We start from the raw sequence: 13,821 nt of genomic DNA on the forward strand, positions 1-13,821 counted from the left end.
TTACAAGCAATGGTCTGAAAAATACAAAGGTTTTTAAAATTTTGTTTTGTTTTGTTTTTTTTACATTGAAATTTTGTGAATCCCAACATTCATTTGGCATAGGAAAGCTGCCTTTGTCCAACCAAAACAAGACAGCATCCTGGGATGCAGCTGACTATGCAGAAGACTAACGATCCTTTTCACTCTTGTTTTGAACAGAAATGCTACTCTGAGGTGGAACATGTTTTCCTTATGAAAACACAATTATTGGCACAGGGCTGAGAAAAGTTCCAGTTTTGAGCTTATACTTCTCATACTCCATAGCTCTCATACCAATCTAGTAATGAAAACTGGGGTCTTAAAGCTAAGTAATTGCTCTGGGGAGTGTGGAAACTGGAGATAATATACAAGTGATGACAGCAAATGTAACGTGCATCTGTAACTAATCCTCATTAATAACCTCGTTAACAAAAAGAACTCCCAATTGCAAAATCCTGATCACACCACTCGACTATAATACATAAACACTAAAACACAGCAGCTCCTCATGCTGCATACATCTATATGCTATGTTTATATAGATGTATGCAGATAAAAAATACACCCATGTACACACACATTCTAACACTACACAGAGACACAAACAGGCTTAAGTTTATAAACAAAGAGTAGGTGCAAATGAGTATCCACAGAGAGGACACTGTGTTACACTGGACAAACCCTGTGGTGCCACTGAAACATACTCACCATTTGCAGAAGATCAGAAGAAACCATCTGCATGCAACACATTGCTGTTGCCAAAGCACAGACAATGGTGGAGATGATATTGAGAGCGCACACACTGAACAACAGGTCCTGCGGAGAGACATCAGCAGAATATCATCTCTTATCTCAGGGACACAAAGGACAGGAAATGCTTGAGGAATTTGATAACAAACACACTCAGCTGCTATTGATTAATATGGTTCCAAATAACTGCGTAAAACACATTTAGCTTGTAATCTTTTTCAGGTAGCAATCCACAAAGGCAGCAATTACAGAAACAAACATCTTCCCTTTCCCAGTTCTCACAACACATTTTCTATTAGATATTTCCTCAGAAATATTGATATTCAAATTTTCTTTTTCCCCAAAAAGACAAATTACTCTTTCATGGTTGATTCCAAGCTGCAGCTATCACAAGAAAGATCCTATGGAAGACACCTCTGATTAAAAACAACATGCAGAAATATTATTGCTTTGAGTAGTTGAAATCTGCAATGCAGGGTTGTGTATTAAAAAAATTCTAGTATGACAGAGACTTATCCTGTGTCAGAAACTTGATGCATCTGAAATATTTTTATATGAGAGAAAAGCAGTGATTACACACCTAGATACTTCACCTTCTACTGATGAATTGAGTACTTATGGTCATATTGTTGGCTTGCTTTTTTTTTGAAGAAAAATAAGCTTAAAATAGAGCACAGAATATTGGTTTAACAAGGAGAATAAAGAAAAATAAACATTTAAATTAAAATGGAAGATTTTTATAGCAATGGTATCACTAAAAATAAAGCATCTCTCTCCCAATCACTGGATTTGCATTTACTGTCTCTACAGCCAATGAAAAGACATCAAAAGAATTTAATGTGCTGGCAACATTTCAAAACTACTACAATCCTTGTACAGAAACTGCATGGCTGCTGTGGCTGCTGTGTGGCTCAGTTCTCTGAATAGCCAGTAAAAGCATTTGAGAAAAAGCAGTGAGAACAAATGAAAAGCGAATTTAAAATTGCTACAATACCATGAGTAAAAAACACTCACTATGTAAAGAACATTCCATAGGATCTAATTTTAAAGGAGTACTTCATTCACTGCCAGTGCATGAAATAACTTCTATGCTATAAATTGCTTTCTTTTCCCCAACAGTTCTGAAACAAAGTATAGAAAGGGGCAGATTTACTCCTGACACTGTAATTGCTTGCTCCTCAAGTGGCCTTCATTTGAAGATGGAAATGCCAGCCATGGGAACCAGGCAGACATTAAATGAGCCAACAAGTTTTAGTCAGTTAGTAACTTACACTGAGCCAGATTTGCTCTTGCTGATCTGGTCAGTAGTTTTCTGTCTGCTTGGCCAGCCCCTCAGCCAGGGGAATAAGGAATCATCAGCACTAACAGCAAAATACTGGAAGGGCCACTAAAGTCACTTACAGAAGGCGATGCACTCAAAGTCACACAGACCCACCCAGAGCATTCAAATGGAGGTAAACAGGCAAAGTGATCCCTGGAGACCCACTTAGATAACAGTGGCCAAAAAAGCAGACTGAGATCCTTCATGCTCTGCTTTCCATATGCAAACCTGGGTAAAGAACACTGAGGCAGAGACAATATCTAAGGTAGAAAATAGGACAATTTCCTAGTAGGAAGAAACATCATCCACTGCCTACTACAGCCATTTAAATACAAAAAAACTTATCCAATCTGAGTGCATAACTTAATACCATTTATGCTAAATAATAAAATTAAATTTCTAAATTAGGATACAAAGTATCTCCAAGACTCTTAAACAACTTTATATGTGCTAGGACAGACTTAACTGTGCCTTTAAGTCTCATGACAGATGTTTCTCTTATCTGTTCCTAAAGACCCCACAGCTTCATTCCACTATTGCAGTGTTTATTTTTACCATCAGTGCCCTGGTTATGTCCATCCCACAAATGAAACCCATGGCTCCTTTTCTTCCATAGCTCTTGAGAACAGGCTGTTACACAGCAGACTTTTATACCTTTGAACTCTATTACCACTCCTGAAGCCTTTTCCACCTTTACTGCATGACATATTAACACCATTTTCTCCAATTCTCGACTGAAATCAACTTTCTAGGCCTCCAATCGTTTCCATTAATCTGATTTGTTTCACCTCAGCTGGGCCCACAGTTTTCCTTAAATGCAGAATCCTAAACTAGGCACAGCTGAAGGTCTTGCAAACACTGACTCCAGTGTAAGGATTATTTCTTGTGCCTTGCAGGCTACACTCATCCTTGGCACGCTGGGACAGCTGTGCTCCGTTTGTTACTCAGCATTATGCTTTTGATGTAGGGCAGGGATTACTGCCCACAGGAACAGCAGCCTCTTTCCACACACTCCTTTCCAGGCTAAGCACACAGTTCCTCTTCCTGCTACAATATCTTTGAAGGTGAAGGTACAACTACAAAATTCCAAATGCAGGGATGCAGAGTTTTTATGTATTTCATAAAGATCAATAAGGAGCAGACATGTAAAACATTGCAAGTCTAAAGTATTAACAGAGACAGTAATAATTGAGCAATGACTGTGGAGGCCTCACCACCACTAGATATTTCTTAAATCAAGACTGCTTCTTTATTTGTTTTGGCTTTTTTATCCTAAAGTCTGCTTCAACTCAAACAGGAATCAAGCCACAACCCACCCTCCTCCTCTGGTCCCCACTCCCCCACCCTCCCCAAACATTAATCAGCCTCAGGCAATTAACCATTCACTCCCTGTGCCCTGTAAAAAAAATAATTAGGTAATCCATGACACTCATTTATTCAGCTATAGATAAAAAGTGAGCAGCACTAAAGCCCTCCACGGCCAAGCACACTGCCAGAAGGACAGGGTAGGTGCTTACAGACAGCAGCTGGAACAAACAATGACAATTAAGACCTCCTTTAGGAAATGTCTGAAAAAGCAGTAACCACAACAGGGCCAATCATAACTCCCCACAGCCCCAGCCAGAGCCAGCCACATTTGTAGGTGCCTAAAGGAGCAGGAAATCTGTACTAAATACAAAATCAGGGAGCTTTAGTAACAGATCTTTAGCTGACATCTACCAGAACACTAATCAGAACACACAGCATGTGAATCTCTAATGGTTTGAAATACACTTCTCTACTCTTCAGAAATGGCTGAAACGATTTTCACTTAGATGCTGTCTTTGTTTTTTTAAGACAAAACTCTGATTCTTCAGCATGTTTATATGATAATTAATGTTCTGATAAGTATAGTGTACTAGGGAGAATTATTCTTCTATAGGTTATATATACTATTTTCTTCATACACCTTAGCTCACTAGCTGCAGAGGACACAAATTCCCTTCAGAGTGGAATCAGCTGTCAGAATTGCCAGGAACCATGCCTAGATCAGTCCAGAGATACATGCACAGCAGTCAGACAGCATTGTGAGCTCTTTCTCTGTGGCCACTTATTTTTCCAAGTAGGTCCCTCACTAAATCTTAAAAGCGGAACTAAAATTTAGTACTGACAGTGAAAAAAGCAAGGTTTCATGGTTGCAGTATTCCATTTATACTACAACTTGAACAATTACCAAATTAATGGTGCCAGTACCTGCATAACTGTTTATCATGCTTTCCCTCCATAATAACAGACACCTTTGACTTGTCCTGTGTTCCCAAAGGATACCTGTGCATTCCCAAATCTTCTTCATACTGTCATTTCCCATATATCTAACTTAGGGACAGAACAGGTATTTTTTCCTTTTCCTAATTCAAGCTGTTTTCACTATTATTCTTTTGACAGTGTTTTTGTGCTACTGCTCCTCAGTTCTTCCTTTACTAGCACAATTAAAATAATACATGAATGTATAAAAATGCATGTTCTGTAAACATGTAGTCCAAAATCCTACAGAACAAATTAAAATAGGAAATGTATTACAAAACCTGAGTATTATTTAAAATCTGAATGTTTAATTGCAATATTTTAATATTCTGTATTCAAAAAATTTTAAGATAGAACTAATTGAGAATATCGTATTAAAAACTCATACTGCAATAATCTCAAAAAGCAATTTGTCCTGTAAACTGATTTTCTTTGTTTTCCATCACACTGCTGGGTGATAAAGCAGTCAGATGGTATCAAACTGGAATAAGTAAAAAAATTGGTGATTGCCACATCGATAACTCAACTGTAGAAACAATAATTTAACAAAGCAATTTAGAACAGCTGTTAGCACATGCAATTACCTGACAGAAGCAAAGAGACGAGATAGAATCTAAAATGAAAAATGACAATGGCACAAATCCCATCAGCCAGTGATGGGTGCACTGGCAGAGCTGGTCCTTCATAACCAATGAACACTCACTGCACGTGTGTTCACCCTCCTGAAATTATGTCCTTCAGAACATCATTTGTACCTCCTCTCACAGCAAACACAAAGCAAAACTGGAATAGCAAAACTTCACTCTAATGGTGGGCCACACCCACAAAGCTCCTTCAGCTTAGAAACCAATTTATAACTGCATTTGTCTCTAGTATCAGTTATCTTTCAAAACCATCAAGTAAGCCAGGCTAAACCAGGAATATCTGGACATCTTCAAAATTCAACTCAAATGCAGACTTTGGTAAATATTTAGTCACTCTCTTGCTTCTTCCTATCATAGCAATAAACTGTACTGAAAATTAAGTTACGCACATGAACATCAAAGCACAGAATTTGTCGCTCAGTACAAACCACACCACACAGACGAAGCATGATTACCTCAAAATATTCACTCTGCCAAGTAATATATAGAAAATTAATAAGCTGTGCTGCTTACATAGAATTGAGAAACTGTATTTAAATCTGTTTTGCTCTAGAAAGACACAAAGTACATCCATTTCATTTTATGAGTTCCAGTCTGCTCAACAGTATTGAGCTGACAGCTCTCTCTACAACACACTCACATTTTGCTGGCTGAATAGATTATTTTCCTGTGGAAATAAAAGATTTGTAGTCTTTGAGGTTCTTGACACTTTTGAGACCTTAGCCAATATACAATGAAAGAAGCAAAATCAGCTTGTTGATGTGTAAAAGGAACACTCTATGAGCAGCAGCCCTGAGCACATGGATCTCAGCATCCCCAGCAATCGATGGCTAAAAGCGGCTCCATGGCTGCAGTGCTGTGGAGATGATTTCTTTTCTCCTTGATTGACTTCAATTATAGTGCTTCATTTCTTATCCTACTGTATCCTGAAAAGAGATAATGAGCAGCAAAGCTTTTTCACCCATGAAATTAGTGTCAATGTACTTCTTTTATTCAAGAATTCAAGGACAACAATCCTTTTAGCTCCAAATATAACTTTAGTTGTTCCCACTGGATACGTCTAGAAAAACACTGGGAAAAATTTCTGCTCTAATACAAGGAAGGCTCAAGAATTAATTCTGAGTCAAATGGGTCTCAACCACACATTGCATTGTAAATGGAGAGATAATCAACACTTCACAGACTAGATTTAAGGTTTGAAAGTACAGTGTAATTCACTATTTTATCACATTTTTTAAAAAGCAGTGCACAGTGCACTGCTACTTAAAAATAAACAGATTTAAATACAGTTTCTCAATTCTATGTAAGCAGCACAGCTTATTAATTTAAAAATAAACTGAAAAAGGTCTTCTCTGCTTGCACTCAAGTTTGCATACCTTCAACTCAGGTGCTGCATAGTACTGGGGATATGATAGTTAGAGACTCCTGAAAGGCTAAGATTTTATAACATAACTGGACAAGCATGGAATAAACAGATTCCAATCATTCAAAGAGGCACCTTTTCAGCTGTGAGAGAAGTTTACAACCATATGCACTCATTGTCCAAGCAATTAACAGAAAGAGGTATGAGGAAGGAAAAGTAGCTTAGCTATTCAGACTAAAAAGCCCACCCTGATCCACCCTATTTTTGATGGTCTTGGTGTGGTAAATACACTCTGAATGTAGGGAATCTTTTCAGCTGCCTGTAAAGGAATGTGAAACAAATCCAGCATTTAAAAACCTGATCTAGAATTACTTATTCTGTGCTGAGCTTTATCCAATTTTAAGTAGCTTATGAAGCCTTTCACGTAAGTCATTCAGTAAAATTAATACTATTGCATTTGATCTTACAGTAAACCCGAGGAAAAACTGTTCTCATAACTCTAAAGAACATGCTAGGAGCCATCCTCCTCTGTTTTGCAAGTGGAAGCATCTTCTTCTGAATGAAAAAAAAGTTCCATATATGATCAGACTTGGCCATCAGGAAACTCAGTAACAATAAACTGAGATTCAAAGGAGAGGAAAGGAAAGAAAGTATTCACACAGAAGACTTCAAGAGCCCTGAGCTACATAAATCTTTAATAGAGATGCCTAACTAATGAATGCAATCAGAAACCTGAAAGAGCCACTTACTATTTATATTGTACTTGAACTTTAGCAGCTCCAAACCAAATATTTATGCTGAAGACAGAGGAGGGAATCAGCTTCTCTCCTTGCCCGATAGTCACAAAAGCATTCTACAGATGCACCTTAGGTAGGAAGCAATTATGTAAATAGCAAATCTAGAAATTCACATACAAGTCTGCAGGTATTCTCTACTGTATAAGCTGTTAAAAGTAATTTAAAATACTCAACTGCATCATTACTAAACCAAAACAGCCTAACATTCCCCTCTTGCATGTCAGTATCAGAAAGCAATAATATGTTACAAAATAATTCAAACTTCTAAATACCTAATTTCATCCTCTGAAAATGTCACATGTATCTTAAGTTCAAAATACTCCGAGTTTAGGAAGAAGACAAAATTTTCACAGATGAAAGATGCCAGGAAAATTTAGCCATTTTATTTTAATTAACATGACAATAAAAACTCAGATCCTTAAGATTTCATCCACTTCCTGCAGAAAACCAGATGAAGTTGATGTTACTGAAAATGCATCCTAAATCCACCCCATCTGTGGCCATCATCTCGTTTTTGGACACCTGATTCTTAATAAACCTTTTAAACTCTTTTAACTAATTTTGTAAATAGGTAGGATTTGTTTGTGCCTTCATTTGGCTTTAATTAAACCAAGTAACTTCTTAATATAGGATAAAGCTGTTATAGAAGTATGGTTACTGTAAAAAAAAAAAGTCAAGATAATAGGATACTGACATCCTTTAGAAGCACAGATTGCTGAGTATCCAGAGGAAAGCAAAAAACCTTATTTTCAGGGGCAGTTTAGGAGCTACTAATGCAGGAAACTGTAAAAAAACCCCACATCTCCTAGTGAAATACAGAAACCAGGGAGTCTCCATTGTAAAACAGGGTAGATGGATCACACTTGGGTGCCTGCAGATCTTAACGGCAGTTCATCACATCATACAGCTGTGCTATTTTTACTGAGATGGGCAGACAAGACTACAAGTATAGTATCATAAAATTAATTCTAACCCTACCAATTCAACACCCTTGAGTGGACTGAGACCCCATTACAACAGTGAAATGGCACAGTATGTTTGTCCATTTTGCTGTAACATATAATTCTGTGCTGAAATCCCACTATTCAACTAATCTCAGAAACCAGCACTTATAGATCAGTCAGCATTTGCAATCAATACTTGTATCTATACATGTGCATATGTGGGACCACACATACTGCAGTGGTAGCTCCTCTGTCTCTATTAAAAGGTTTGAGTAGTTTATTCAGGGCTTGAAATGAAGAAAGAAGGAGATTGATTTACAAAAAAGCCCACAGAGATGGTTCATTGCAAAAACAACAACAAATTTTATAGATTTTTCAAAGCAATTATAAACCCCCCACTAAATATCGTGCAAAGCTCAGTTAACATACACAGGACCAGGAGCCACTGCTGGTTTTCCTTGTCCTGTTTGACTGCCTGGGAACAAGATCAGACAGGTAAGATGTGCTGGATTGTTCTGTTCACAGTGGATCTCCACAGCTGCTATCACCAAAACCCCACAGATGACTTAGAGGAAACATGAGATTTTTACCCCACCTGCAATAAAGAGGAACGTGGAACCTACATAATGTTATACATTAAATGTATAATCTTAACTCTGGTTCTCTACATTTCCCCTCCCTCTGGCTCCTCAATGAATACAATTGAGCTTTTGGTACTAAAACACCTGTTTCTTTAAAATCACATTGTAGTTGTTAATTGTAATTAAAGAGGGTGAGCCTTATCACTGTCAGCTCTTACCTAATGAGCTGTAACTTTTTCTTATGGGCTTAGTAGAATGATGTTCTTAAATTTACAGCCAGGAATCAGAGCTAAGCCAAACAGAAAGCAAATGTAGAATTAAAACTGAAAAAATATGTAAAAATATTTCTGAAAAAATTATTTTCCTAACTACTCTTTCTTAGATTAAAAATTCTGAACATAATTAAAATTGCACTCAGATTATACTCAGGGGAACTCCTGTGTTGAAACCCATTTTCTTGTAGTGTAAACTGATATGTAAATTCCCTTTATAAATGATTGAGTTATATCTTAGAATAAATTAAATTTTGTGCTTGTATTCTGCTTGCTGTATTGGTTAGAATACTTGTCTTGATTTTCAGCATATGTCACTTCTACTCACTCCATATGCTGACAAGGTCCTCTAAAGATAAACAGTTGTTTTCCCTCTCATTAAAGTTTACCTTGCTGACATATTTACAGGAAGCAAACATATGCACCCTCAGTTTTTATTTTAATGGGATTAGCAAGTCAGCTTTTCCTGAATGACAGGTTCATGTTTCTGCATCTGTCATACTTTGAGGACTGTCCTTCTCAGAATCAGAAGTTACCTTCTTGTAATACATTTCACTGAATATTGTTATGTTTTGACCAACAATGTCAAGTTATGCTTCTTTTCCACTTATTAAACTCCTGCTGTCCAGTAGGTTTTTGCTCTGTTACCTTTATCATGCTCATTAAAACCTGAGGCAGAGTTCTTACTCAACTTTGGGGCCATCATTTAACTTCTACCTCATCCATATTACTTGGTGGTAGCTATTTTTCTTTTTTTTTTGCTTTTTCTTAGCAAGACTGAAGAACATTTAGGTATTTACTACATACCTTGTATAGCATTTCTACCCAGACAGAATTTTAAAATATATCTTCAAATATGAATAAAACTTTTATAGCTTTCTCAGGACCCACCTGAGAAAATCTACCTCCCTAAGATCCTTCTAACAATGAATTTCTCTACTTTACTCCATTATTTTCTATTAGTTTTAATTAAGTACATATTTTGAAATTGAGAGTCAACAATACAGAGTTCTGTTGATCATGCAACTAAAACTAGAATGAATCAATATCTCCCTCTCAGCCTAGGGTTCCTTTTTTTGAGCAGTTCTCCCATTGATTCCTTATCATTTTTCAAAACAACATAGCATCAATGCCTTCCCATTTGGTGATAATGAAGTGAAGCAATGATGGCAGCAATTACACTGTGCTCTAACTCACTTATACAACATTCTTAGTATTTGCTCTCAATTTTTCATCTGGGTAGCTGTAACACAAAATGCTACAAGATTTAAACTTCTCACAATGTTGCAGGGCAGTTTATAAGCAGGTTTCCAGCATCACCCAGAAAGAACACTGACTCTTCCCTCCCAAAGTAGCAGCAGCACATCAGGAAATACCTCATCATTCTGCAGTGCTTTGTGTTTCTTTGCAGCTCACCATAACATCAACAAACACCACCTCGAACAGCAAAGTGAAAGATACCTGTTCTTGCACCTTCCAGCATAAACCACAGCCAGCCTGAACTTCTGTTTCTTGAGTAAACTTTAACAAAACAGTTACCCACACAAATGCTGATATTGAGATGGAGAAGTTTTTTGCACATAAGGGTGGCCAAAGACAGAGAACAGCAGTTGCTGCTCCCTTCATCACATACTTTGTCTTGCTAAGTTAAAACTGCAATAAACAGTTAATTCTCCCCTAACACACCTTGAGGGTCAGCCTCACTGCATTGCACTCCTGCAGAGGGTTCAGTTTCAGTGTTTCTCCCAAGTTACTGCAGCCTGATGTCTGATGCTGCATTTCACAGCAAACACAGACACCATCACTGTCGAATTTAATCTGTGGAGAAAAGAAAAGGTCAGAAAAAGTATAAATCAACAGAAACACACTTCCCAAAAATAGTATTTACAGTTACAATAATGACTACTAAAGGAAAAATGAAAATCCCTGTGCAGAACATTAGGAGCAGAATGTTTTCCAATGGCTAATATAAGCTATAAAACCAGGTAAAATACAGTAAGAGGATTCAATGTCAAAGGTGTTGTCTTTATGTGCCTTTTGAAAAAAATTTGCTTTGCAGGGGCAGGTGAAACCAGACTAACTCAACTGAATAAACACAAAATCATATTCAACGTGGGAAAACCAAAAATAACACAAAGAGCCCAGAAAATATGTGAAGGAGTCATGATCACAAATCAGTCCTTTATTCCCCAAAGTAAAGATGGAAGCACTGTGGCTGGGTGGGGAGATCTGAATCACCCTGTTACTTATTCTTTTGCATAAAAAAAAAAAACAAACAAAAAACCCAAACAAAATTTCCAGACACAAATCCACAAAGAAATTCCTAATCCAAATACAGATTTGATATTTTTAAAGCAAATTCTCTCTAGGATGTTCCCAATTTCCTGAACAAAAGCAGGTATCAGCACTCCTTGTGGAATTACGTTGCACAGCCTTATACATTCATTTCAACAGAATATTTACTTACTTCTTGTACCTCAAAGAATGTTTAAATTGTTCATATGATCATAAAAGTTATATGTTTAAATATATGTAGTTTTTTAGTGCTACCCCTATCAGGCTTATGTAGCACTCTCTCACTCTCTCCTTACATGCTGGTGACCAGGCAGCAGATGGAAGAGCACAAATAAGAGTCAATTAAAAGAACATAATAAACTTCTCCAGATGAGGTACAGATGACTGAATGCTTGCTTACTGTGATGAAAGCATACTCAGGGCAGGAGCTATCTCAGGAGACTGCAGCTCCTGAGACTCCAGATTGCCCTCTGGCCAGCACAATTTGTAAAAGGCTTTAGAAAAAACTGGGTATGTAAATTACACCATTTCCCATATTCTCCACGGCAACACTGGAAATAATTGTCTGTGGCAACTCACAGAAACTGGTCATACCCTATGCCATAGACACTGCAAAGAAACAAAGAAAAAACATCGTTTGCTCACCTCTATGATAGTTGTGGGGTTTATTTCTCATTAGCATACAATTTAACTACAAAGCAGCTTGAACTTCAGACTAGTTCTTTTCCAATTCCTGTAATCTTTTAATACTTTTAAAAGGTGAAATATCTGAGCAAAACCCAACTAAATGGTTTATGATGAGCTGACCTCAGCTCTTCAAGCTGATGTAAAATCAAATACTGGATGTCACTGGGGAGGTCTTGCTCCCAGAACTCTCCGGAAATGGTTCAGGGGTTGAGAAATGCTGCTGAGGAATTTTGGAACTCATGCTTTGAATTTAGAGGCGTGCCAAGGCCAGGGGCCAGAAGGCTACACCTGGTAAGTCAATATAGGCTTCAGCTGTTAACAAGTTTTTGTAATGAGAAAAATGGACTTCAGACAAAGCTTTCTACTGCAAGATTGTCTATTCTGATTCTTGCTGCCCCTGTTTAATAAAGGACAGGCACTGACTCATGCCATGCATCTGGCATTTTAAATGTGAAATACAGATCCCAGGGCCACCTGCATCACATGTAATGAACAGGTGTCACAAAGATAAGGCTCAAAAGGCTGGGTTAAGATTCCCCATTTATGAGAGATTCTCAATTCATTCTGAAAGTTGTTCCATAACTTTGTACTGTGCAGCAGTTCTTGTTTTAATGTAATACTTAAACTGAGCTAAAATCTAATTGTTTACATGACAGTTCTTCCAAAACACAGAGCCACCTTAAGAATCACAACATATTCAAAACCAGCCAAGATTCACTACCAGATTGGAAGCATATTATTTTTGGAGAATTTTTATCAGTTTGCCTTGTTGTGTACCTTTTCCTTCCATGTTTGTGAAGTGACCTGTTTGCTGAGATGTGTTCCTGCAAGGGGAGCAGGACCAAAGGCAGTAGGTGTCACTGCATTTGTGTTCTCAGTGATGCAGCAGCTGAAAGCACTCCTGAGCCCCTGCTCCAGATTGCCCTTCCCTGCCCTGCTGCGGTGTCTCACTTGTGCAGACAGGATCAAGAGTTCATACAGCTATTCTGTCACCTAAACAGTGCCAAAATTAACTTTTTTTTTTTATTTGGGAAGGAAGGAGAAGAAGTGGTGTGTTGTTAGCCCAAATCACATCTCAAGGGCCATTCACTGTGTGACTCCATAAACAGAGACAGTAGCACTGCCAATAAATCTGAATTGGTAGGGAGAAAGGGTTGGGATCACTCCTTGCAGCTGCTGGGCTGGTTTTTGCCAACCTCAGACACAACTACACCAGCAGTGCCTACAAAACTGTCTGTGCTTCAATCTCTTTTTGGCTGGCAGAGCTCAAGAATAGAGCATCATTCACTTCATCCCCTGCACATACCCCCACCATCCTGTGCATATTTGTGTCCCACTTCGTGATTCTTACTCATGCTAGTCAGTACTCACAGTAGAGTTTGTGTGCTTTCATATTTATGACAGTTGCACAGTACACCCTCATCCAAACCATATTTAAGATTTCAAACATCAGCGACAGCTGCCTGCATGCATAAATTGTCTTGTAAGTTTTTGTTTTGTCAAAAAGCATTACTGTTACATCAAAAGTTATAAAACCATTAAAACTTGACTTTTATACAGCAGAAAATCAAAAAATGAAAGGATCTTCCAAATTTATTACAAATACATGCACATACTCTCACAGGCTTTATGCTATTTTTTTCATCTGTGTCAATTAATCAAAATCTGTCAACACTGCTGGAAAGAAGCTTGTTTGCTTGTTTGGCTGCTAAGTGCACAGACACTCTCCCCTAACAGGGCAAATTAGGAGTTAGTTAACACTGTTTGCATTCTACCACCTTCTTAATACAAATGCAAGTCTTCTAGTAAAAGTAGTAATAGATTTTACTACTACTCCTAAATTAACCTTCAGGGTTTTTTATAGGG

The 13,821-nt window shown here is 37.7% G+C and overlaps 1 protein-coding gene across 1 annotated transcript in view; it reads right to left on the minus strand.

Annotated features, from left to right (window-relative positions):
* Window positions 1-13,821, minus strand: part of ENTREP2 (endosomal transmembrane epsin interactor 2) — an 85,157-nt gene that overhangs the window by 18,854 nt on the left and 52,482 nt on the right. Inside the window, exons 4-5 of the mRNA XM_030282012.4 lie at window positions 10,660-10,791; window positions 727-834 (exon numbers count right to left, since the gene is read on the minus strand). Coding sequence (XP_030137872.4) covers window positions 727-834; window positions 10,660-10,791 — 240 coding nt within the window. The remainder of the gene's footprint in view (window positions 1-726; window positions 835-10,659; window positions 10,792-13,821) is intronic.

Source organism: Taeniopygia guttata, chromosome 10 (assembly GCF_048771995.1).
Source record: "Taeniopygia guttata chromosome 10, bTaeGut7.mat, whole genome shotgun sequence".
Taxonomy (NCBI): Eukaryota; Metazoa; Chordata; class Aves; order Passeriformes; family Estrildidae; genus Taeniopygia; species Taeniopygia guttata.